This window comes from Sceloporus occidentalis, unplaced genomic scaffold (assembly GCF_023333645.1).
Source record: "Sceloporus occidentalis isolate IW3139 unplaced genomic scaffold, rSceOcc1.0.p SCAF_2, whole genome shotgun sequence".
Lineage (NCBI taxonomy): Eukaryota > Metazoa > Chordata > Lepidosauria > Squamata > Phrynosomatidae > Sceloporus > Sceloporus occidentalis.
In genome coordinates, this window is record NW_028316982.1 from 233459379 (window position 1) to 233482318 (window position 22940).

Consider the following 22940-nt stretch of genomic DNA (forward strand, 5'->3'; position numbering starts at 1 on the left):
AGGTATGAGGTGTAACCTTTGTTTTAGAGGAGAATTGTGCCACGTGAAGGCACAATTCTACTTGAATATTTTTTTGAGATTTCCCCCCCAAGAAAAATGGAAGGGGATCTCCTATGACATGAAACACAAGGGGAAATAGCTAACATATGTAACCAATAGAAAAACCGAAGACTCTTTCTAAGAGGAAAAAAAGTGAAAATATTGGAGAGAATAAGCAGAGAACCAATTCTGTCTTGGACACTAAAGCTTTAAGGCTCGAGTGGATAATTTTTTTTTTTTTTTTTTTTTTTTTTTGCTGTTGATTGTATTCCCTTGGTATACAATACTGAGGACTATATAATATTGGGGGTGAGGTCAGAACCAAAAGTGAGTGGGGCCACTTCTTTTCTTACTTTTTCTGCCTGACCAGGAAGTAAAAGATTGCTCCTGAGATAAGTCTGATCATTTGGAGTAAGGTTTTGAAATTTGGCTGAGAACGATATGCAACTCCAGGGCCAGAGGCTACTTTGTAACATTATTTTTCTGAATATATATATGCTGAAGCATTACTGGCCATTGGACTACAACTCTGGAAACCAGAGGAAACCCACTGGGTGACCTGGGGCACGTCATACTCTCTCAGCCTCAAAGCAAGCAAGCTGCCTTGAATCCCATTCTGGAGAAAAGGCAGAATATAAATACATAATACAATTCAAAAAACCTCCTCTGACCATGTGGCAAGAAAACCCAGCCATAAGTAGAGTTGCCATAAGTCTTAAAGGCACACAACAAGACAAGAAGTACTATATCAGGACAAATTACCAAAATGACAACTATTACCATAGAGTTGAATTGTCAGTAATGGGAAAGCTTGCTTGCATCAAAAAGGGTATGGGAAAAGGAAGGGTGTTGTACTGTCATTTAAATACTGTTCCAAACAGAAGAATGATAATGTTAAACCTAAATAAGGCTGAGAAGACCACAAAGATTAATTGATTCTTAATGCCTTCACAGACATTGACCATACCTTGATCTTGCAAACAGAACATCATACACCGACTGTTCATCTTTGGAGAGTTTTAATCTGTGCAGGCGAGTGAGACGCTGAGGCAGTAACACCTAGACAGAAGAATCCATACAAAGCAACAGTTCAAAAACTGTAAAGTCATTTCTTCTATCAAAGGTACAGGTAGCACATATATCCTTGTGCTCCATATGCTAAGAGCTATGAGCATACTATGCAGATGGAGTATAGGTGCCTTTAATACTCCTTTGGAGCAATTAACTGGGCCACTGTGATAATGCCCAGATTCCAGGGCCTAAAGCCTAACATTAGCTGGATTTTCTCTCCAGCCGGCACTTAGCCAAAGCGGAAAATCCTTCCTGATACATAAATCTCCAGTACTTAGAATCCTCTGCCTAGATACATCTAAGCAAGAAAACAAACTACTGTTGTGCACAGAAGATCCAAAGTATCTGTTTAGTAGACTAACAAGTTTTAAAAAAAAAAGTTCAGAAAAGGTTTATTTTAAAAAAAGAACCCAAGTCTCAGAATTCTTCAAGCTGCCCAGGCAATGCTCATAGGTTTGTTTTTTTTTTTTTGGGGGGGGGGTGGTTCTGGGAGGTGTAGTCTCTTTTTTAAAATAAAAAGGCCCACCTTCCCGGGCTCTGAAAAAGTGATATTTGCCAGTAGAAAGTATCAGTGGACCAATGTGTGTTCAACTTTATTGCACTACTTGTATGCTCACTTTCAGTGCCAAGTAAAATAGTAAACTCTTCTGGATATTTTAAAATATCAAATCACTTAAGATGGTATGCATAGGTGGTGGTAAGAAATGGTGACACCAGCCTGTGCCATTTCAGTTTACAAACAAGGGATCAAATTTTTATTACTCTAGTCACAATGATTTCGGCAAATTAACAAAAAGCACATCATAAAGAAATCTTCTTTCTCCTACTCTACTAGTTTCCTCACTAGTTACAGAACATCTGATTTTTATTATTACTATTTACATGCAAGAGCATTAACATAAGATTCTCCCCCTGCAATTTGAAATCATATAACCCATTCTACCATTGCAGGATTCTCTGACTTCAGAAGTGTCATTAGTGAAGAAGAATTATTCATGGGAGTCCTGCCATGGAGGAATAAATGAAGAAAGGGTGGGGAAAACAAAGGTTAGATGATACCAAAGGCTTGCCAGATGAGTCCAGCTGATCCTTAGTTCTTCGTAATAATAGACTCCTAGTTAAAATAGCTAATCTCTCTCCTCCTTTTCTTGTATTATTATCAACCTGATTCTTCCACACCTTGAATTCATCAAAAGGAAAGCAGCGAAGGAATCTAGTGAGACAAAAATGGAGTAAATGAAAGGTATCAGTGCCAAGTAAAAGACTGCCACTAACACTGCAAAGGAGGAGGAATAAGTTGTCTACTAAATTATAGGTAAGATAGACTGCATCTTTCTTACACTAACATTGGCAACACAATAAGCATATAGAAATATGTATTTCTTGGGAGTCTATTGGTTCTCAACTTTTGGCCCACCAGACATTATGGACTTTAGATCCCAAGTTCCCTCACCATTGGCCATGCTACTGGGGCTTCTGGAAGTCCAAAAGATCTGGAGAATTAAAATTAAGAAGTGCTGCTGTGAAGTGAGTACATATATGGTTGAGTGTATGTATGTAGTTTAAGGCCCTTTAAAAAAGGAACTCACAAATCAGGCTTCATTTACTAGGATTATATACGAGTTAAAGAACACATACACCAGTGTATCTGGGATATCAAGCTGCAAAATCACGCAAGTGCAGCTTCCATTTTTCCAGCTTTTAAAGACAGAGGGTGGGCTCTTCTTCCTATTTTATTTATTTATTTATTTATTTGTATCATCTGATCAATCTAATTGTTCCAAAGTATAGGAAAGCATTCACTCTGGCTAAATTCAATGTGCTTCCATCTGCAGTACTGAAGGGAAGATATAACATACATATTGTGAATGATTGTGTCCTTGTAAGGCACAGAAAGTAGAAATTGTGGAGCATGTTTATTGTATTGATCTTTCTACTGTGACCTTCAACACCACTTTATTAATCCAGTTTTACAAAGTATACCAGGAAAATGCATTTTACACTGATGACCTTTTGGCTGATCAGTTTCCTGAGATTACAGCCAAGGTTTTTGTGCAATAGCTTGTCAGGGGAGGATGTTCTTTTAGGATTAAAGGTATTACCAATTTATGCTGTTTTTTAAAATAATATAAATATTTTATATTTAGCACTGTTTTTTAATTTTGTATTTAATATTGTATTTTAATATATTACATTGTGTTTTATCTATTCTATTTTATTCCCTTTTACTGGCCAAAATAAAGGTATGCATATGACTTTGCATGTTCACTAGTGAGATTAACTTACCTCAGCAAGGAGTACATATCCAAGAGGTTATTCTGAATTGGTGTCCCAGTAACGGCCCATCTGGCAGTTGCTCTCAGTTTACAGGCAGCCATTGAGGCCTGCACTTTGGGGTTTTTAATGTTGTGAGCCTCATCTAGAATAATTCGAGCCCAGTGTATCCAAGGCAAAGGCGAGAAAGGAAATGATTGATCCTAGAACAGAGAATAGACTTGGCATTTATAGTTTCACAGTAAAGGTGAACTAAAATAAAGTAAACATATCAAAGCAGAGGGGAACAGACTATGATCCTACATTCCATTGTAACAGTCCTTTACACATAAGGGTTTTAAATTTCAAACAAACAAAATATTCTGCATCTTACAGATTTAGAGAGACTAAACTTCTATTCTCCCTAATTCTGCAGTTACAGTACTTGGATATTAGGAATGCAACTGAATATGCAAATACATCAAATAGGCATACATTTAACACACAGCTAAATTCACTTAGCTTTACTATTCCTTTTGGTTGGAGCAAATGTAAATTTAACAACTGGGGGGGGGGGGGAATTAACAAAAGGAAAAAAAGAGTCATAGTCCAACATTCAAATCACTATGCCACATTGGTTCCTTCTATTCTATTCCAAGTGTACAGTTCTTTAAAATACCTAATTCTAAACTTATTTTGATATTTTTTTTGAGTTGGCAACTGCCTCAGAACAGTTGGAAATGTACAAAACCCAATGGACAGATAATAGTAGTCCAATTCCCAGACTTGTACAGGATGCAAATCAAGTCAGTTTGTACTGAAACCCTCTTAATTCCTCAAGCATTTCTGTATAAGATATGGAAAAACTTCTCTTATTTAGCATTAGAATCCTAATTTAATATATAATTGGCCCTCCATACCCACGATTCTTTATCCATGGATTCAACCATCCACAGCTTGAAAAAAAAAAGAGTTCTGAAAACAAACCATAATGGATATCAAGGGTTCACTGTATTGCGAACTGTATTTTTTAAGTAACATTGCAAGACATCATATTTAAGAAGAACAAGTACATGCAATTCATCAAAGTTTTAAAAATTACTTCGATTACAATTTCCAGAATACTCCAGCCATGCTGAGGAAGGATTCTGGGAGTTGTAATCTAAAGAAGCAATGTTCCAAGTTTCGCAATTAATCAATTGTCTTTAGAGCTTCAGGGGTGAACATGGAGCTACAAATGGTGAATACAGCACAACCATATAACACCGGACATATGTTCATTGCAACTACAATAACATTTCAAAAGAAAAGAATCAGTCCTTATGTGCTTTCTCCTAGCTATCTGGGCCATTAAGAAATATAGCAAAAGCCATGCATATCAGTCTCAAAGGATCAAACACAAACGCCTTTTAAAAGCAAGTGTGCATGTGTCAATCACCTCTACTTTAAGGTCTTCAGCAGCAGTCTGTGCTTCTTCTTTCTGTGCAGGAATTTCCTTGGCTAGAATACTATAAGTAGTGACAACAATGTCATACTGAGAAAGGCTGTAAAGAAGAGGAGGGAACTGGTAAACAATATGATACTTCAGATCAATTTTTAAAATGGTGTTTTAATCAACTCTGGACTCAAATGAAAAATCTTAGTGCAATCACATGCACATTTATTCAGAAGTAAGTTCTACTGTGTCCAAAGGGGGTTACTCCATAAAAATGCTATCTATGGATAAGCCAGTACAGAGTTCTCTTAATGAAAAAAAAAGAGAAGGCAACAAATGGAAAACTTGACTCGTATGAAATGTACATATATGTCTATCTAATCTTCTATCTGTTTTCCCTTGTCTTCATAGAAATGGTGAAAGGGACAGACAAATCAATACAACACTTGTGTTTTGGTTCCAAGTCCACAGTGCAAGAGATGAAAGGTTTTTTCATCTATCTTCATAAGAATGGGAAGCAATTGCTTATAGCAACAAGAGATAAAAGAGTGAACTGCAGTTAATTCTAGATGAAAATTTTAGAAAAGCAAAGCAGTGTTTCAGGGCCAAGCTTCCTTAACTTCCAGCAATGCAGGGCATATCCTGGAGCTACTTTATAACTTACGAAGTAGTATTCTTAATTCGGTTGGGTCCATGGTACAAACAGACTTTCAGATTGCCACTTCTCACGTGTCTTTCAATCTCGTTTTTCCAGTGATGAATTAGAGATGCAGGGCAGACAATCAGAGTGGAATGAGAGTTGATAACACAGGAATCTTGAAACAAAACATTAAGAGGTGAATACAAGTGGGGCATGAAACAAAACAGTTTGGCACATGGAGTGCTTCTGTTCAGTGCTTCAGTCACTCCTGTTCCATCTCCTCCATCTGCCAGCATTTCACAGCCCTTAAACATATTTGGTCTTCACTGAACCTTGGGGTTTTTTTTGGCTAGGGCTTCTCCCTCCCCCCCACAAAAAGGTTTTGTCTATTATTTCAAATCTTCCCTCAAACCAATACCTACCTTCTTATGGTGGTTGCTTACATTTTGATATCAAAAGTCTAGCACTTGAAGAACTGAGACTGAAATACCAGTTTGATTAATGCTGCTGTTGTTTTTTTAATCACTTCTATGGATAGCTGCCTCAGATACCACATTTCCTCTCTACACAGCTAGTATTTGTTGTTACTGTATGCCTTCCAATCATTTCTAATTTATGGTGACCCTAAGGCAAACCCATCATGGGGTTTTCTGGGTTTGAGAGTGTGTGGCCCACCCAAGGTCACCAAGTGGGTTTACATGGTCAAGTGGGAATCCAGAGTCATAGTCCAATGCTCTAACCACTATGCAATGCTGGCTCTCAAACAACTAGTACAAGTGAATCTATTTTTATTATAGTAAGTTTGCTTGATCTTGGAAGCTAAACAGGGTGAGACCTGGTTAGTACTTGGATGGGAGACCAACATGAAATATCAAGTGCTGTAGGTTATATTTCATAGTAAGGCATTGGTAAACTAGCTCTGAATATTCCTTGCCTCAGAAATTTCTGTGAAACTCACAAGGTCACTATAAGTTAACTTGAAGACAAGGTATGTGCACATGCGTGCATGCACATGCACACAAATGGCAGTAGAATGATCAGTTATGTATTATTTCTGTACCTTGTCTTGACATCCACAGTTCTAGTTTCTTCTCTTTCACTTTCCCCTCTTCTCTCTGTTTAGACTTCTGGGCCAAGACAAGAGCAATCATTGTTAAAGTCTTCCCCAAGCCCATATCATCCGCTAGGAAGAAAAAGCAGCAGAGAAAAACAACAAGAATTAGAAATGAGGATTGATGGGCATGATGAGTGCTGTACACTTTAACTCAAGACTTAATTCTGGGTCTTTCATTTACAGTACTATATGATTCCACTTCAACTGCTATGGCTGCATGCTCTTGAACTCTGGGGTCTGCAGTCTGTTGAGCCACTAGAACTCTCTGGCTAAGAATTTTAAATAGCTCTCCATAAATTGTAAATCTCAGGACTCCACCAGATGTTGCCATGGCAGTTAAAGTAGAATTCATATAACTACATAGGTCGAAAAACACATTGCAGAAATAATCCATTTTGAGACCACTAACTACCATGGCTCAGTTGTAGGGAATCCTGGGAATTGTAGTTTATTGTTGTATCAGAGCTCTCTGACAGAGAAGGCTGAATGTCTCACAAAACTCCAGTTCCCAGAATTCCCTAGCATTGAGCCAGGGCAGTTAAAGCAGTCTCAAAATGGATTATTTCTGCAGTGTATTTTGGAGTTTAGTGAGAAAGGACCTTCTGTCCCATACTTAAAATAGTAAGTGAGACCCTATGATGGCCACTTTTCAGAGAAAATGTGAATCTGCCCACATGGACCATCCTGTTTAGCCACGTCTTAAGTTTACAGGACAGATAACCTCTAGCCCATGAGTTATACAGAGCTTACAGGCCTACTTCAACTGGCCCAGAGTTTCTCTTCCAACTATCCCTGCCCACAGTTTTAAAAGCCACTACAGTGGGCACTTGTTATCCACTGTAGTTTGGTTCCAGGACCCCTATGGATAACAAAATCCCATTAAATATAATGGAAAAGGGAAATGGTGTCTCTAATATAAAATGGAAAATCAAGGGTTGCTATTTGGAATGTATACTTTTTTGAAGCCATGGATAAAAAAAATCTGAGGATAAGGAGGGCCAATTGTATTATTGTCAAATAGAGCTTTTAAAAAGCCCAAATGACATATTCAAGGGGAGAAATCACTACAGGGGAAGAAATGGAAAACTCTCCCTATATGCTGTATGCCCCACAGCCCTTATGAAATGTCCATCAGACAGTAAATTCCTTCCTTGTCACCAACTGGATGTATTTACCTATTGGGAAAAACATGAGGTGGTTCCATCTATCTTATGTGGAAACAAATTAATATATCTCTGACATGTTGCTGTGGGATATTTTGCCAAAAAGCAATCTGGTTCCCAGGTCAATCCTCAACCCCCCTCCCACCCAATGTTCCTTGTGCCTACTGTAGGGGTTCTAGTTGAACATTAAGGCTGTGATCCAAAAAGCATTTACCTAGGAATAAGTCCCACTGAATTTAAAATAACTTATTTCTAAACAGACATGTGAAAGGTTGTACTGTTATGATCCATGGCTCTGGAGTAACAACCTTAACTTATCCCAAGGGGAACCCAGTCCCTGCAAATACAAATCTGATCTGAACACAAGTCTTCTCATAATTCAGATTAATATGTTCTGTTCTAAAAGAGCTCAGGAAATATATATATATTTTAAAGAACTCCATCTCTAGAATCCCGGCAGTATGGCCAAAACCGTAACTTGATGTCGTAGGCTCTCTCTCCCTTATCCAACATACTGTATATCTTGAACACAAGGCTATTTCACTGCAAGTGTCTTTTGAAAAGTATATACTACAGAATCATGAATTGCCGAAAACATTCTTACCCAATATCCCTCCACAAGGTTTCTGATTTTCCCGCCACAGGAGCCATCCAAGTGCCTGCTTTTGATGCAGCAGCAGGGACACCTGAGAAAATCAGTTATAAGCTGCAAAATTAATTTCCAGGTAAAATTTTCTTAAATGTGTATAATCTACTGTCTAAGCCTACAAGGTAATCAGAATATACATGCTCCTACTTTATTTGTAGCAGATTTCACCCTTACTGTGGTTTCAGTAATACACAACATTTCATACAGTAAAAGTTGTTTCATTTGTTTATAAAAATGATTTTATGCTATGCTTCCTTGAGCAGCAAAAATAGGAATCAGGGTAGATACCAATAAGCTCCATAACCGCTTTGCTTCTAAAATGACATAGCAATGAGTGCTTCCAGACTGTTTAAACTTCAATACTGTGACAATATTAACCTACATATGACAATTTTCTTGTTTTAAAAATTCTTTAATATTATCAAGGTTAAAAATGAGTCAATACAGCTACAATGAAGCTTCTGTTTCTACTCTGAGCATCTGGAGTTCTCTTCTAACAAACCAGCTTTTCTGTACCTTCTAATATCTATATCATATCTTCCCATCTGAGACCTACCAGCCTTTCAGATCCTCAGGTCAGTCCCCTTTCTGAATCCTACTACCTTCATAAGCATGTCTGTTTGGGATTGCCTTCTCAGTGGCTGCTCCTAGGCTCTGAAATTTTCTTTCCAGGCAGCCTAGACAGGCATCCCCCTTGCTGACTTTCCATTAGCAGGCAACGACTTTTTTATTTTCTTTTTATTCCAATAGGTTTTCAAGGACTGAATATTTTTCAAGTGCTGTAATGCTTTTAACTGCAATGGTCTTAAATTGCTTTTTATTAGTTTACTGGTATATTTTAAATTGTTCTTGCATTTTAATGAGTTTAAATATATTTAAATTTTAATATTTTCATGTTTTAATTTACACTGTGTTTGTCTTAATGTGCAAATCATCATCAGTCACAGTTCTGAGGGGAAAAAGGTGGGATATAAATAGTTCATGTTCCTCCTTTTCATCATCATGATCATGGGTGGAATCTCCAGATGTTTTGCTCCACACTCCCATCAGCCCTAGTAACTATAGCCAACAGTATGGTATGTTGGTTGTTCCAGTCCAAAAATAACTAAAGGTCTAATTGCTCACACCAATCTACATTTTCAATTTTCTGTGTCTCAGTGATGAATTTCCTATATTCTAAAGACTATAAAATGAAATTATCCTCAGAAAAAAAGGAAAATAACAAGAAACTAGAACAAAGGAGTTCAGTTCATTTTTCAGAAATTATTAGGCCAGATAAGCTTCAAGTTGCAAGGAAGCTCAGAGGTAGCAGGGTTATTAAAACTAGAAGACTGCAGTCAAACTGTCTGATTAAAAATAATATTGTAAGCCGCCCTGAGAGCCATTAGGGCTGAAGGGCGGGACATAAATACCTAAATAAATAAAAATAAATAAAATAATAAAACTGTTCCAACCTGTTTTCTCTTGTTTTCAATGGAAGCATTAAACATTTGAAGGCACACTGCTGAAATACTTTTTAGCTTTAGTAAAGCTAGCAAAACACTGGAAGTGAAAAGATTATAGGGAAGAAACCTCATGTTGGTTCTTTTGGACTTTACTCACCCTCAACCCAAATGGATCCTCAACCACTTCCTTCTCTGTGGGGCAGGACTCGAGAGATTTATGAAGCTGGTTAATTGCATCACTTGTGGCATTATACACTGCCTGAAGACGTTCTTCAGTCATTTGCCCTCCATAAAGGACCTGCATATGGGAATCCTCTGGAAGAAAGTATAAGGAAAGCCAAATAACAAGGAATAACATCAGTGATTCTTAAATGAAAGTGAAAGCTCAGTGGTTAGGGTAGAACAGTGGAAAACTGAAGAGTAAAACTAAATAGGTGTCTACTACATGCTATTGTCTTCTCTTTCCACTAGTAAACAGAACAGCCAATAAAATAAATATTATATATTAGAAAGATTGTGTAAAAAAGAAAAAGGAAACTTGAGCTCTCCAGAAATTACTGGGAATGCAACTTCCCTCAGCACCAGGCAGGACAGACAATGGTGAGGAATTATGGGAGCAGCAGGCCAAAAGCATTGGGAAAACCACACGTTGTGCACTCCATGAAATGAAACTATTTTGCTTTTAGTCACACCATCAGTAATTGCATAAATTCCAATACTGTAGTTTATATTCACACTGGGGGCACACCCTCCCACTTTTACCTGTAGTGTTACTACAGTGATGACTAGATCCCAAAGGAAGATGGAGCTCTAAGGAACTGACTGCGTGCTGCTTCTGGAATGGTTCTGGCCCTCCTCTCATCACAGCATTTTGTGGCTCAATGGGATTGGGCTCCGTCTCTTCCTGCTGGATATGGTTCACCTCTCCTGATGGACAAAATCCAGTTGAAATATGAAGAAAACAGGGCATGGTACAGTTATGGACAGTATAATTTTAGACTGCATGTGGTGGGAAATATAAGTCCATGTTTCGATCTATTTTTAAAACTTTGGAGATAATTTTTTTCATTAAAGAAGATAAGTCTCTTCATTGAGCTGGAATCTTTTTGGTGCTTTCTTTCTTTCACATTTGAGTGCGTTCAAAAATAGTTTCCTCAATGGCAAATTAAAGTAATGCAGTCAAGTACAGTCAGCCCTCTGTATTGGCAGGGGTTCGGTTCCAGATCCCAAATAACATGGGGCCGCAAATCCCATTCGCGTCAATGGACGCTGATGTGCTTTGATGATAAAGGGGTGGGGCCATCCACAGATGCTCCAATCTGCAGATGACTAACCTACCAACACAGAGGGCCGACAGTGAACAGTTTATAAATTGTCCGCTGTGCATGTTTGTGTCCATGAAATAACGAACTGTTAACAGAGTTTCTATTTGCTAAGACCACATGATAGATTTCAACAGTCACAAACCTAGAGTAACTACTGACATACTGGATGAAAATTAGGTTGCCATGTCTGAACAAGAGTAACATCAGAGCTGGATAATAACAATACTTGGCACCAATATATTGTTGTTTTTTAAAAGGCAAGCTTTCTGGTACTTCAGAACTGTTAACATGTGTTCCAAAACCTAAGATGTTCCAAAACCTAAGATTTGAATCAGAAGAATTCAAAAATCATCCTGGCTAGATGTCAAAAGCCATGGGTTCTGTGGCTCCTAGAGTCCCAAAAGGGAGACTGGTTTGAAGAGTCAGCTTTAGATGTGGTGCTTTTAGGTTTCATCTTAAGGTATGTAGAAACAATTGCCTATCCCAAGCCTGTAGAACCACACGACTCCAACCCCTATTATAGACAAATTATCTGTTCTTTTCGAAAGAAAAAGCTGAGGACCATCAAGTGCACTTTGTTCACAAAGCAATTATTATTTTCAGAATTATCACACTAATTAGTTTGGGGGGAAAGCCTGTTGCCTAAATCTGTTCCTCAAAGCAAACTGCCTTTTCTCCCTTTTTAATTTAACAGCATTGTAGCAGCAGGAGTTACAGCTTCTGGTGGACTACAGTCGGCCCTTCTTATACACTGATTTTTTATACACGGATTTCAGCATACACGGTTTGAAAATATTCCAAAAAAGTATAAATTTACCTTGATGTTCCATTTTTTATTAGGGACACCATTTTGCTATGTCATTATACTTAATGGGACTTGAGCATACACAGATTTTGTTATACACGGGGGATCTTGGAACCAAACCCCAGCGTATAACAAGGATCCACTGTAATATGAATTGTAATTGCCTAGCCCTACCTTAGACTGTAGACTTGGAGTACCGCCTCCAAATTAATTAATATTTTAATATGAATTACAATAGTAAATATTAAAATTAAAAACATGAATTAATATACTCACCACTCTTCACACTTTCTTCTGCCTCCAACTTAAGAGAGCTAAGCGCAGATTCCAACTCCTCCACTTGCTTTAATAATCGCTCACCTTTATCTGGCAGTGCCTGCACATTCACCAATTTCAATGTTTTCTATAGACAAACAGCCGGGAAAGATATGTTATAGATGACCTAAACAGCAGTGCAGTAGTTTAGAGTGACACAGTGTGGGTGAGTGAGTTGCAACAACAATAACAGGAATTTCAATGTTTTTTACACAATGTGATACAACATACACAAAATTCCACTCTTCCTCTCTTATCCATTCTCTTTCTACTGATTAAGAATTTGTTTACTGCTACCTTTGAAGAAAGCGGAGTCCCACCAAACAATGAGAAGAGTATAATGATAGAACATGATTAAGGAAGTAGAAGAGGAACTGTTCCAGTATGCTGCTGGTCTCATTTTCTCAGTCTGCTCAGTACAATACCACTAACATTAACTTATATGGTTATCAAAAGATTCCAGTTTTCTAACTGCCCAAATAGTAAACTTCCTGCATAGAAACATTTCCACACAGAAATATACACTGTCAAATACTTCAACCTCAACTGTTCCTTTCATTTACTAATAAAGTCAAAAGGAAGACAATTAAGTGTTACCTACAGGGTGAAATGCATATTTGAAACAGGCTTAATGGCGCCACCTGAATTCCACATAGTCAGATATGTGACATCCTTTGTACAACCTAGATATGAGGAAAAGCCTGAGACCATATAGCGTTTCCCAAGCTGGTGCCCTCAAGATAGGTTGGAATATAACTTCTGCCATTCCACACAATGTCGGCAACTGTGATTCAACACATCTAGAGGGAACCAGGTGGGAAAAGAAAGATTTAGTATAGCAGCAGAGTGGATTAGTAATAAAGACTTAAAGGTTTGCTATTTCAACACAGGAAATTTGTCAATGACATTGGAAATGGGTGAACAGATCTAGAAAGCTTAACTACACAAGTGTGCCATAGCAAGAGAGACCTTTTTCTGTTTCAGCTGAGCTGAAAGCTGCTGGTGAAGAGCTTTAGAATCCACATTTTCTGTCTTTTGCAAAGAGTTCTGTTCTGGCAATACGGAAGATGAGTTGGTTTGATTGCCATCCTTTCCTTGCTGCAAATCAAATCCTTGCAGAACAGATAACTTGGAGGGCACAAATATGTCACATTTACTACTGTTAACATTTTTACTGGTACAGTTTTTCTCTGCCAGAATGATTCCCTTTTGTAATAGCACTGATGATCTCTCTGAGTTTCCTTTACAATGCGCTCCAGCAATGAAGCCTGGTAATTGCTGAACAGTCACAAGGTCGCTAGGCACTACTGTCTTCTCTTCAGCTTCACAACTGCCACTTGCTTTCATTGTTATACCTTTGTCTTTGCAGGTTTCTGGAACCTCCTTGCCATGCTGTTGCTCATTCATGGGCCTTCCACTGGGTTTTTGGCTACTGAAGCCTGGTAATGATTGCTCCAATCTCTTTTCCTTCTGCACATTATCTTCAGCAGATCTCACATCATGTCTGGTGTAACCAGGGGGCATTTCAGACTTTCTGCTCAGATAAGATTTGTGTCCCTTCAAAGATATTGCTTTCTCCATTCCAGTCACAGACTCACTTGATTTTGTTTGATTTTCTATATCTCTCCTGCATGAATTTCCACTCTTTTCTCCAAACTGTGAGTTCTTGATCTTCACATCTGTTGCAAGCTCTTTCCTGTTAGATTCAGGTGATAATTTCTGCCAAGCCTTTTCACCAAACTCTATAACCTCTTTTTTCTCATGTTCGTTTTTAATTGAATTTTTGTCCCCTCTGTCATTCATCTCTTTGACAGATGATGGCTCATGGTTCTTGTTTGGTACTTTAAATGGATTTCTTTGATTTCTGTGATCATAGATCAATTCTACCATTTGTTGAGATGGTGGTTTGATTGGGACAGTCTTACATTTTGAATCCTGTTAAAAATAAAAAATCCAGATAAAATCTGAATTTATCTACCATATACATAAGATTCCATGACTATTACAGCTGTGTGTTCATTGTGCTCCTGGTGAACAGTTCTACAGGAAATGACAGTCAGCATAAAAATTGGTATCTAAAGCATTGTACTTCTAGTATTTGCAAAGGTTCTGTTATGAGCACTGACAAGTTTCTGTAATCACTGATGAAATCACATGGATACTGCACTAGACTACCCTGTACAATTCCTCATCCTTCATATTAACTGGCATTACTAGTACTAGCTACAATAGCCATTGAAATCCACAAACATCTGGATAATTTCAACCAGAAAAAAGAAACCCTTAAAATGAACAAATTTTGGCTACCAGTCCTGAGGAAGAGCAAAATAATGACTCAGCAAATGCAAATAGGAAACCATTCAGAGTCAGGGGCTTTCCCAGCAGATAATGATCACCAATCAGCAGACACTAATCCTAGTTTGTAGCAGCCTCCCAGCCTGAGGCCGTCCATCAGCACAGAACAATACACATGCAATCACTCCTGCATTCCCAGGCTCACACAGTATATATACATCCAACTTTTTCCAGGCAAAGCATTCTCTGAAGATGCCAGCCACAGATGCTGGTGAAACATCAGGAAGAAAATTTTCTAGAACATGGCCACATAGCCCAAAAAACCCACAAAAAACATGGATGCCGGCCATGAGAGCCTTCGACTTCACATAAGAAAGGATTTATCTTTTAGAAATTTCTTATAAATACATTTAGCCTAAACACTCAAACTTAATATAGAAGTACACAGCTACACTTCAAAAGCTTAATATATCAAAAGTACTGGCAAAATATAAAGCTTAATTGGCAGTGAGGTATTTTTACCTGCCATGGAACACTTCCACACCATCTCTTCCCTTCCAGCTTAGCTTTAATGCATCGATAGAACAACCTAGTAAACAAAATACAGACTGTCAAGCTACTATTAATACTTTTGATGTACCCTTCCCTATTTTATGAATATCTAAACATCAATGAGTCTTTTGAAAATATACCTGTATGCATCTTTCTCCTGTTCCTTCATCAAAACTTGCAGGTCCACTATATATTGTTCATGTACCAAGCAATGAGAAGGGCAAAGCCTATGTCAGGAAAGAATGTTATTTACTGTTACAAACAGGAAAATATAGGGGGTCACTGAAAGTCCATCTGCAAAACTTAAATGCTCATAAAACATATCCAGCGGTAGTCATCTTGGCCATATAGCTAAATACAATAACATCAAAAATCCACAAAACGTTGATACTTTTGTCAGGCCAACCAAACTGCACAAAATACATGATGCAAACTTTCAAAGCTCCACTGGCTTCTTCATCTTGCAAAAGTGTTAAAAATCAAATAGGAGAAAGAGAGAAAAAATTAACAAGGTTCTATTATCTCTTCAATAGTGTGGAAACTTGGTGCAAAATATTTTATCTCTGGCTATTAGCTGCATATTGCAGAATGGATGCCAATCTGCACAAACATTTATATTAGTATCAATACTGAGCATGAATACACAGGAGCCCTGGTGGTGCAGTGGTTAAATGCCTGTACTGCAGCCATTCGCTCAAAACCACAAGGTTGCGAGTTCAAGACCAGCACAAAAGGGCCCAAGCTCGACTCAGGCTTGCATCCTTCCGAGGTCACTAAAATGAGTACCCAGACTGTTGGGGGCAAATTAGTTTACTTGCTAATTAGCTTACTTGCTGTTCACCGCTATGATCTTTGGAATAGTGGTATATAAATAAAACAAATTATTATTATTATTATTATTATTATTATTATTATTATAACACTCCCTTAGGCAGCCTCCTCCTCTCAGGTGTTTCACTTATTTAATTAACTTACCTTATTTATGTCAGTCTGGATTTTTTTATAATAATAACAGTTTATTTATATTTTCCTGCCTCTCCCAGATAGATCGAGGAGGGATTACAGTTCACTAAAATACACATAAAACACACTGATAAAATAGAATAACAAAAGGATTTTCTCATGTAATTCTTAGTAACAGAATGTTTACTTTAACATATGGGCACACGGATAACATTCTATAATTCCTAGCCCCTGGGCTTTAAGAAAAGTATTCAACTTACTCTGTAGGGAGCACATATCCACATGGTTGCTGGCCTTGGACTCCACACATGTAAAAGCTCTTGTCTTTGCTTGGCCCATCCCGGATACCTGTCTTCAAAACACAGGGATGCCCTGAGCAAGAATAAAGAGTGAGAGAGAAAACATAAATGGAAGTAAGAGGACACTTTGTCTCAGCTGATTCCAAGTCTTATCTCACTTCAAGGATCCACACAAATGTATGTTTACTACATATTTTCACCCTTCCTCCAAGGGGTGGATTTCTACCTCCATTTACCCTCCCAACAACTCTGTAAGGTAGTTTGGGTTAAGAGAGAGTTAATAATATACCTAAAGTAGCCACTTCTTTCAACTTCTTTAGCCTTGCACTCTTTGAAAGGAGCCATCATAAAGTAGCACTGGAACAGCAGAAGTGTAAGCACACAAATCTCATGGTCACTGGCTATCCAACCATGATGGGATGTACTCTTACACTCTCTCAGCCTCTGAGGAAGACAGAGGAAAGAAACCCCTGTGATATGTTTACCTTAGGAATGCTATAAGGTGGAAATAACTTGAAGGCACATAACAACAATTATGTCTCTTTATCTTTCTGCATAGACATTGATGTATACACATTTTTGCTGTGTATTTTGGCAATGCACTTCCCTTTAAAAATAATAATGAATTAGTAACCACCAAAGTGAAAACAGAAAGATTTGAAGATCTGTAACAAGGCCAGCAATACCATTGTGCAGAACAAGGCAAATCTGCCAGGTGCAGATTTTAGATATTGTGAAAGGGAAGCAAAGACTCATTTTTAATCACAGAATCTTAGAGTTGGAAGAAACCACAAGTGCCATCCAGTCCAACCCCCTGTGATATACAATATGATAGGAACATTCAAAATTACTGCATTGGTTTTGTTTAGTATGTTATGATCATATTTTCTATGCCTAGATAAGGAGAAATGCCAGTAGGACCTGCTTTTCCATGTGTCAAAATAACTCATATCACTTCCAGTATCATATACCTTTGGGGCACTGTTTGTTGATCTGCCCCAAACATCAAAATGATTAGGGCCAGCCCTGCTAGATAGCCAATTAGTCACTGTGAATGATTTTGAGAGTTGGACTATGATTCTTGAGAACAGGGTCTGAATCCCCACTCAGCCATTAAACCCACTGGGTGACCCTGGGTAAGTCACACTCTCTCAGCCTCAGGAGAAAGAAAATAAACTCATTTGAGATGTGATGCTAGAGAAGAGCAGCCAAAAAGACAAACGGGTTCTTGAACAAATGAAGCCTGATCTCCCCTTGGAAGTCAAGATGATCATATTGAGGTTGTCGTACTTTGGTCACATCATGAGATGGCACAGCTCACTATAAAAAACAATAATGCTAGGGAAGGTAGAGGGGAAAAGAAGGAGGGGAAAACCACAAGCAAGTAGGTCCAGTGTGCTTTTACTGAGCAAAAGAGTCCTAAGTATGGAGCCTTTGCAGCGTAGATACACCTTGGGTGTCTATTACTTATTGTTTGGGGGTGCCAGGGGCTCTGTACTTAACTCTTTAACTCAATAAAAGCACACTGGACCCACTTTAATTGTTTTATGAAGTTTAGTGAGGCATTAGAAGAATTCTAAAACAAAACTGCAAACCTTGAGCCATGGCAGCTAAAGCAGCATCAAACTGTTGTAATGGTGTCGTTGTTGTGTGCCTTCAAGTCATTCCCAACTGATAGCAAATCACAGAAACCTAGAGCTGGAAGAGACCTCAAGGGCCACCAAGTACAACCCCCTGCGCTGGAAATCGTGTGTTTTCAAAGCACTTTAAGTGCAGTTTGTGGTTGTTGTGTGTCTCCAAGCTATCTTTTTTAAAACTTAGTGACTTTATCACAGGGTTTTCTTGGCAGATTTCTTCAGAGGGGGTTTGCCATGGCCATGCAGAAATAATCATCCAGTTCGAGACCACTTTAACTGCCCTGGCTCGATGCCAGGGAATTGATCCTAGGAATTGTAGTTTGTGTTGGCACCGGAGCTCCCTCTGACAGAGAAGGCTAAATGTCTCACAAAACTACAGTTCCCAGGATTCCCTAGCACTGGAAGTGGTCTCAAACTGGATTATTTCTCCAGTGTGTTGGGGACCCTGAGGCTGAGAGAGCGTGACTTGCCCAAGGTCACCCAATGGTGCTTTTTTTTAATGCTGAGTAGGGAAATCTGTAATCCAGCACTCAAAGTGATGTCAATCCGGATTATTTCTACAGTGTGGCTGCACCCCAGTCATTTTCCCCCTCCCCTTAACCTAACCCCACCTTCAATGTGGGGCCTTCCCCATGTGCCTCACCGTGCGCTGAGCACAAGACCTTCTCCATGAAAGAGGGCACAAAGGCGGCTGCTGCAGCTGAGCTCCTCCTTCCTCCTCAACCCGGGAAAAAATGAAACCCAACCTGAGACCTCAGTCAGTATCACGTCCCCGCTCTCTCCGTTTCCGGAGCTGCCAATCAAGGTCCGCTGAGCCAATCACAACGGCGGCTCACGAAATTGGAGGCGGGGCTCTAGCCCTTCGAGTGTAAAGGGGGAAATGCAGGGAGTCAAGGGGCGGGGCTCCGAGTCTGTTTCTGGCCAATCAAGGAGCGCGAGAGGTACCCGGCAGTGAAAGGAGGAACGCGATTGGCCGGAGAGGCAGCCAATACATTCATACCGCTGTAGACTCTGCGCTGGCGAATAGGAAGGCAACGTTTGGACGCGTTGGCGGCGGAGGAGTTTCCCTGAGGAAATGGCTGGCAGGGCAAGAGGAGAAGCCCCAGCCGCTTCTTCCATGAGAAAGATAGACACTGCCTGCATTTCAGTCTGAAAAAAGTTCTTTGGGGGGAGCATAACTCTTGTGTGTGTGTACATGGATTTCTATGTGTAGTATAGATGTAAAATGTGTGTATATATACATGTATATATGTGTGTGTGTGTATGTACACACACTGTGTAAAATGTGCATGTGTATACACACACACACAGACATATACACACATTATATATACAAATTTCATACGCACACACGCATATATACATTTTATACACATTTACACACATTTTATATGCACACACACAGATACACACATGTTTATATATATATATATATGTGTGTGTGTGTGTGTGTACACACACGTGTGTGTGTGTGTATATATATATATATATACATATGTACACATACAATTATCCCTCCATATTTGCAGATTTGAGTTTTGTGGTTTTGATTATTCACGGATTTGATGAATATGTTCTCTCTAGGAATATTTAGGTCCTCCAGTGCAACTCTATGGTCAATTTTAACTAAAAGTTGCCCTGAAAGACCTTCACTAATAAATAATAATAAAACTTTTATTTTTATCCCGCTTTTCTGTAACTAAACAATCAAAGCGGCTCACAACATATTAAAATATCCACATTTACAACATTATATCCCAAATTCCCCCTCTTAAAACAGGATTAAACATGTTACAATTAAAATATCTATTAAAAACACAATTAAAAAACATAATAAATATATAACAAGGACAGAGCGGTGGGCTGAGACATGATACGGGGGGGCAGCCATTCTGTGGTTGGGCAATTTAATCAGGAAAGGCCTGCCGGAAGAGATCCGTCTTGACAGCTTTTTTAAATGTGTCTAAGCTGGCAATTTGACGGATCTCTTCTGGCAGACCGTTCCATAGTTTGGGAGCAATTGCAGAGAAGGCCCTCTGGGAGGTAGCAGTTAGTCTGGTTTTTAAAGGCTGCAATAGATTCCTCCCAGAGGACCTGAGGGTGCAGTGGGGCGGATTATATGGAAGCAGGCGATCCCTGAAATAGGTTGGACCCAAGCCAGGTAGGGCTTTAAAGGTTATAACCAACACCTTGTCCTGTGCACGGAAACTAATAGGCAGCCAGTGAAGAGATTTTAGGACGGGTGTTATTCGGTCACTCCTAGTTTTTCCAGCGACCAGCCTGGCTGCCATATTTTGCACTAGTTGAAGTTTCCGGACTAGGCACAAGGGTAGCCCCATGTAGAGTGCATTACAGAAATCAAGTCGTGAATTTACCAGTGAATGTACAACAGTTTCTAGGTCCTTTACTTCCAGGAAAGGGCGCAGCTGGCATATGAGCCGGAGCCGATAGCAGGCGCTCCTGATTGTCGCATTCACCTGATTTCTCATGTGAAGCGACAGATCTAGGAGCACCCCCAGACTGCAAACACAGTCCTTTGAGGGGAGCGTGACCCCATCTAGGACTGGAGGTTGCAACCCTATACCTGGTTTGGGGGCCCCTACTGTAAGTATCTCCATTTTGTCTGGATTCAGCCTGAGTTTGTTTTTCCTCATCCAGCCCATTACCGCTTCAAGACACTGATTGAGGGGAGAAATGCCATCTGTTGTCATAGCTGCTGATCGGGACATGGAGAAATATATTTGGGTGTCATCAGCGTACTGATAACACCCTGCCCCATGTCTGCGAATGATTTCCCCCAGCAGCTTCATATAAATGTTGAATAGCATCGGGGACAGTATGGCGCCTTGAGGGAGTGACTGTCCCCGAGCATCACCCTCTGGAGTCTACCCAAGAGGAAGGACTGGAACCACTGGAGTGTAGTGCCACCAATTCCTAGCTCCTAGCGATCACTGACCTAGTGATCCCTAGAGAGGATACTCCACTAGGCCTTTGTAGCTCCTCTAGTGCAGTTCTATGGTCAGTGTCTGTCGGATGTTGACCCCAGAGTTGCCCTGGAGGACCTAAAGATTCCTAGAGAGGTGTCCTCTCAGGTAAAAACATGGTGTTTTTGTTATTTGTGGTTTTTCCATATTCACGGGGGTCTTGTGCCCCTAAACCTAGCAAATATAGAGGGACAAATGTGTGTGTGTGTGTGTATATATATATACATACATATGTGTATATGCACGTGTGTGTATAAAATATATATGTGTGTGTGCGTGTGTGTGTATATATATATATATATATATATATATATAGTAGTTATTCACAGTTATTCACAGGATAATGGCACTTTCATGTTTCATCTCAACGTTATGTGAAAACCATTAGCGGGATTATCACAGGTTATTCACGGGATAATAGAACTTTGAACATGACGTGTGAAAATAATTAGCGCAATTATCATGGGTTAATCACCATTTATATTTCCAATTGTCCCCCGTGTGATAAACTCCTATGTCTTGGAATATCTAGACTAGGGTTTTCTTTGCATTTGAAAAAGAAAAAAAAAGTTTTATGTGTAGGGGGGGGATTGTATATATTGTATTTTTTAAAGGTTGTACGCCGCTTTGATTGTGGTAACAGAAAGCGGGATATAAATAAAAGTTTTATTTATTTATTATTTATAATACAGAAAAACATACCTCCTTTCTTACACTTGGGGTGGGAATACAAAATAGATATGCAACAGACGCTTCGCAAAAATGGTATTTCATTAGCTTAATTTTGTGCACAGTATAAAACAATACCATCCAACATAATGATGCAATAATATGGCAAGTGCTGAGTGTACCTATTTGACAATATCTTCTTCGCACGATAAAAGTACAGTCTGTATCAAAGACTCAGTTTTTAGCAAAACCTCTTTTTCATTTTCAGTGATGAGCAAAGAAATATAAATACTGTAGAAACAACATTAACAGGTGTATCTAAACACATTTATCAATGCTAGTGACAGCTGCTCCATATTTCAGAACACACATTATATACAGAATTAAAAAGTTTCAAGGCAGTGTTGTAAAGGCATAATTTGGATCAAAGGCTAGATAAAAGGCTTGAATAAAAGTTTCAAGGCAGTGCTGTAAACATAATTTGGAAAAGAGGCTTGCACATTTCCTATCAGTATAATCCTAGTTGGGTATGCTACACTTGCATTTATTCTGCTCAGGTATGAATCAAATTCAGTTCTCAGCCAATTTCATGCAGTCTGCAGACAAATTTCAGATTGATCAGATCAGACCACAGTTTGGAAAACTTTTCAATTAAAAGTAGCCAGCCTGCAGTGGCCACACTGACTTGGAGATCCACAAATTGTGCATTAAAAAGATAACCATTCCAAGTTCTTGTTCAGATTTGTTGCAAAAGTGATCTTTAATGGATGGGAAAGGGGAAAAGCAAATGGGGTGAAACAGGAGAAAGAATTGACTTATCCACTTTTGCTCTGGCCCTGCTCACTTCTGGCTGCAGACCCACCTGCTGCTAACATGCAGCTCCCAAAAGATTACTTGCAAGGGAGGAGAGCTGTCAGCAGCAAAAAGGATGCACACTCCTGGTTTAACAAAGACTGGCAAATATATTTGCTCACATTATGAGAATGTTAAATGTTAACATTCCAGTGTTGTAACACTAAAATACAGTACCGGTTCAGCAGTTATGAGATTCTAAATTGGACTATGATCTTGTAAATGCTGAGGATTCATTTTTATGATTACTAAACATCAAATGTGCTTCCCATCCCAAAAACATACCTATTCTGTGTGTCAGCACCCCAACCAAGGGGTTTCCAAGTGTTGCAGATCAGGGCCTCTGCATTTCTGATCACATGGAGCATCGACACAAGCATTGCAGCAGGACCATGAGAGGCTGCCTGTTCATTACAAGCCACACAACATGCAGAG

General features: G+C 39.1%; 1 protein-coding gene across 4 annotated transcripts in view; it reads right to left on the reverse strand.

The window, feature by feature from the left end:
* LOC149319818 (transcription termination factor 2-like) overlaps window positions 1–22940 on the reverse strand; it is a 31859-nt gene that overhangs the window by 7867 nt on the left and 1052 nt on the right. The window contains exons 1-16 of one of the 4 annotated variants that reach the window (XM_089512421.1): window positions 18644–18719; window positions 16653–16807; window positions 16325–16436; window positions 15242–15328; window positions 15072–15138; window positions 13224–14189; window positions 12216–12342; window positions 10572–10736; window positions 9967–10124; window positions 8320–8401; window positions 6499–6621; window positions 5463–5613; window positions 4802–4907; window positions 3397–3587; window positions 2170–2323; window positions 1007–1098 (exon numbers count right to left, since the gene is read on the reverse strand). In XM_089512421.1, the coding sequence (XP_089368547.1) occupies window positions 1007–1098; window positions 2170–2323; window positions 3397–3587; window positions 4802–4907; window positions 5463–5613; window positions 6499–6621; window positions 8320–8401; window positions 9967–10124; window positions 10572–10736; window positions 12216–12342; window positions 13224–14189; window positions 15072–15138; window positions 15242–15328; window positions 16325–16374 (2519 nt within the window). In that variant the 5' untranslated portion in view covers window positions 16375–16436; window positions 16653–16807; window positions 18644–18719. Of the gene's footprint in view, window positions 1–1006; window positions 1099–2169; window positions 2324–3396; window positions 3588–4801; window positions 4908–5462; window positions 5614–6498; window positions 6622–8319; window positions 8402–9966; window positions 10125–10571; window positions 10737–12215; window positions 12343–13223; window positions 14190–15071; window positions 15139–15241; window positions 15329–16324; window positions 16437–16652; window positions 16808–18643; window positions 18729–22940 lie in introns of those variants that run through there. The other 3 variants (XM_089512423.1, XM_089512420.1, XM_089512424.1) reach the window with 3 other exon arrangements.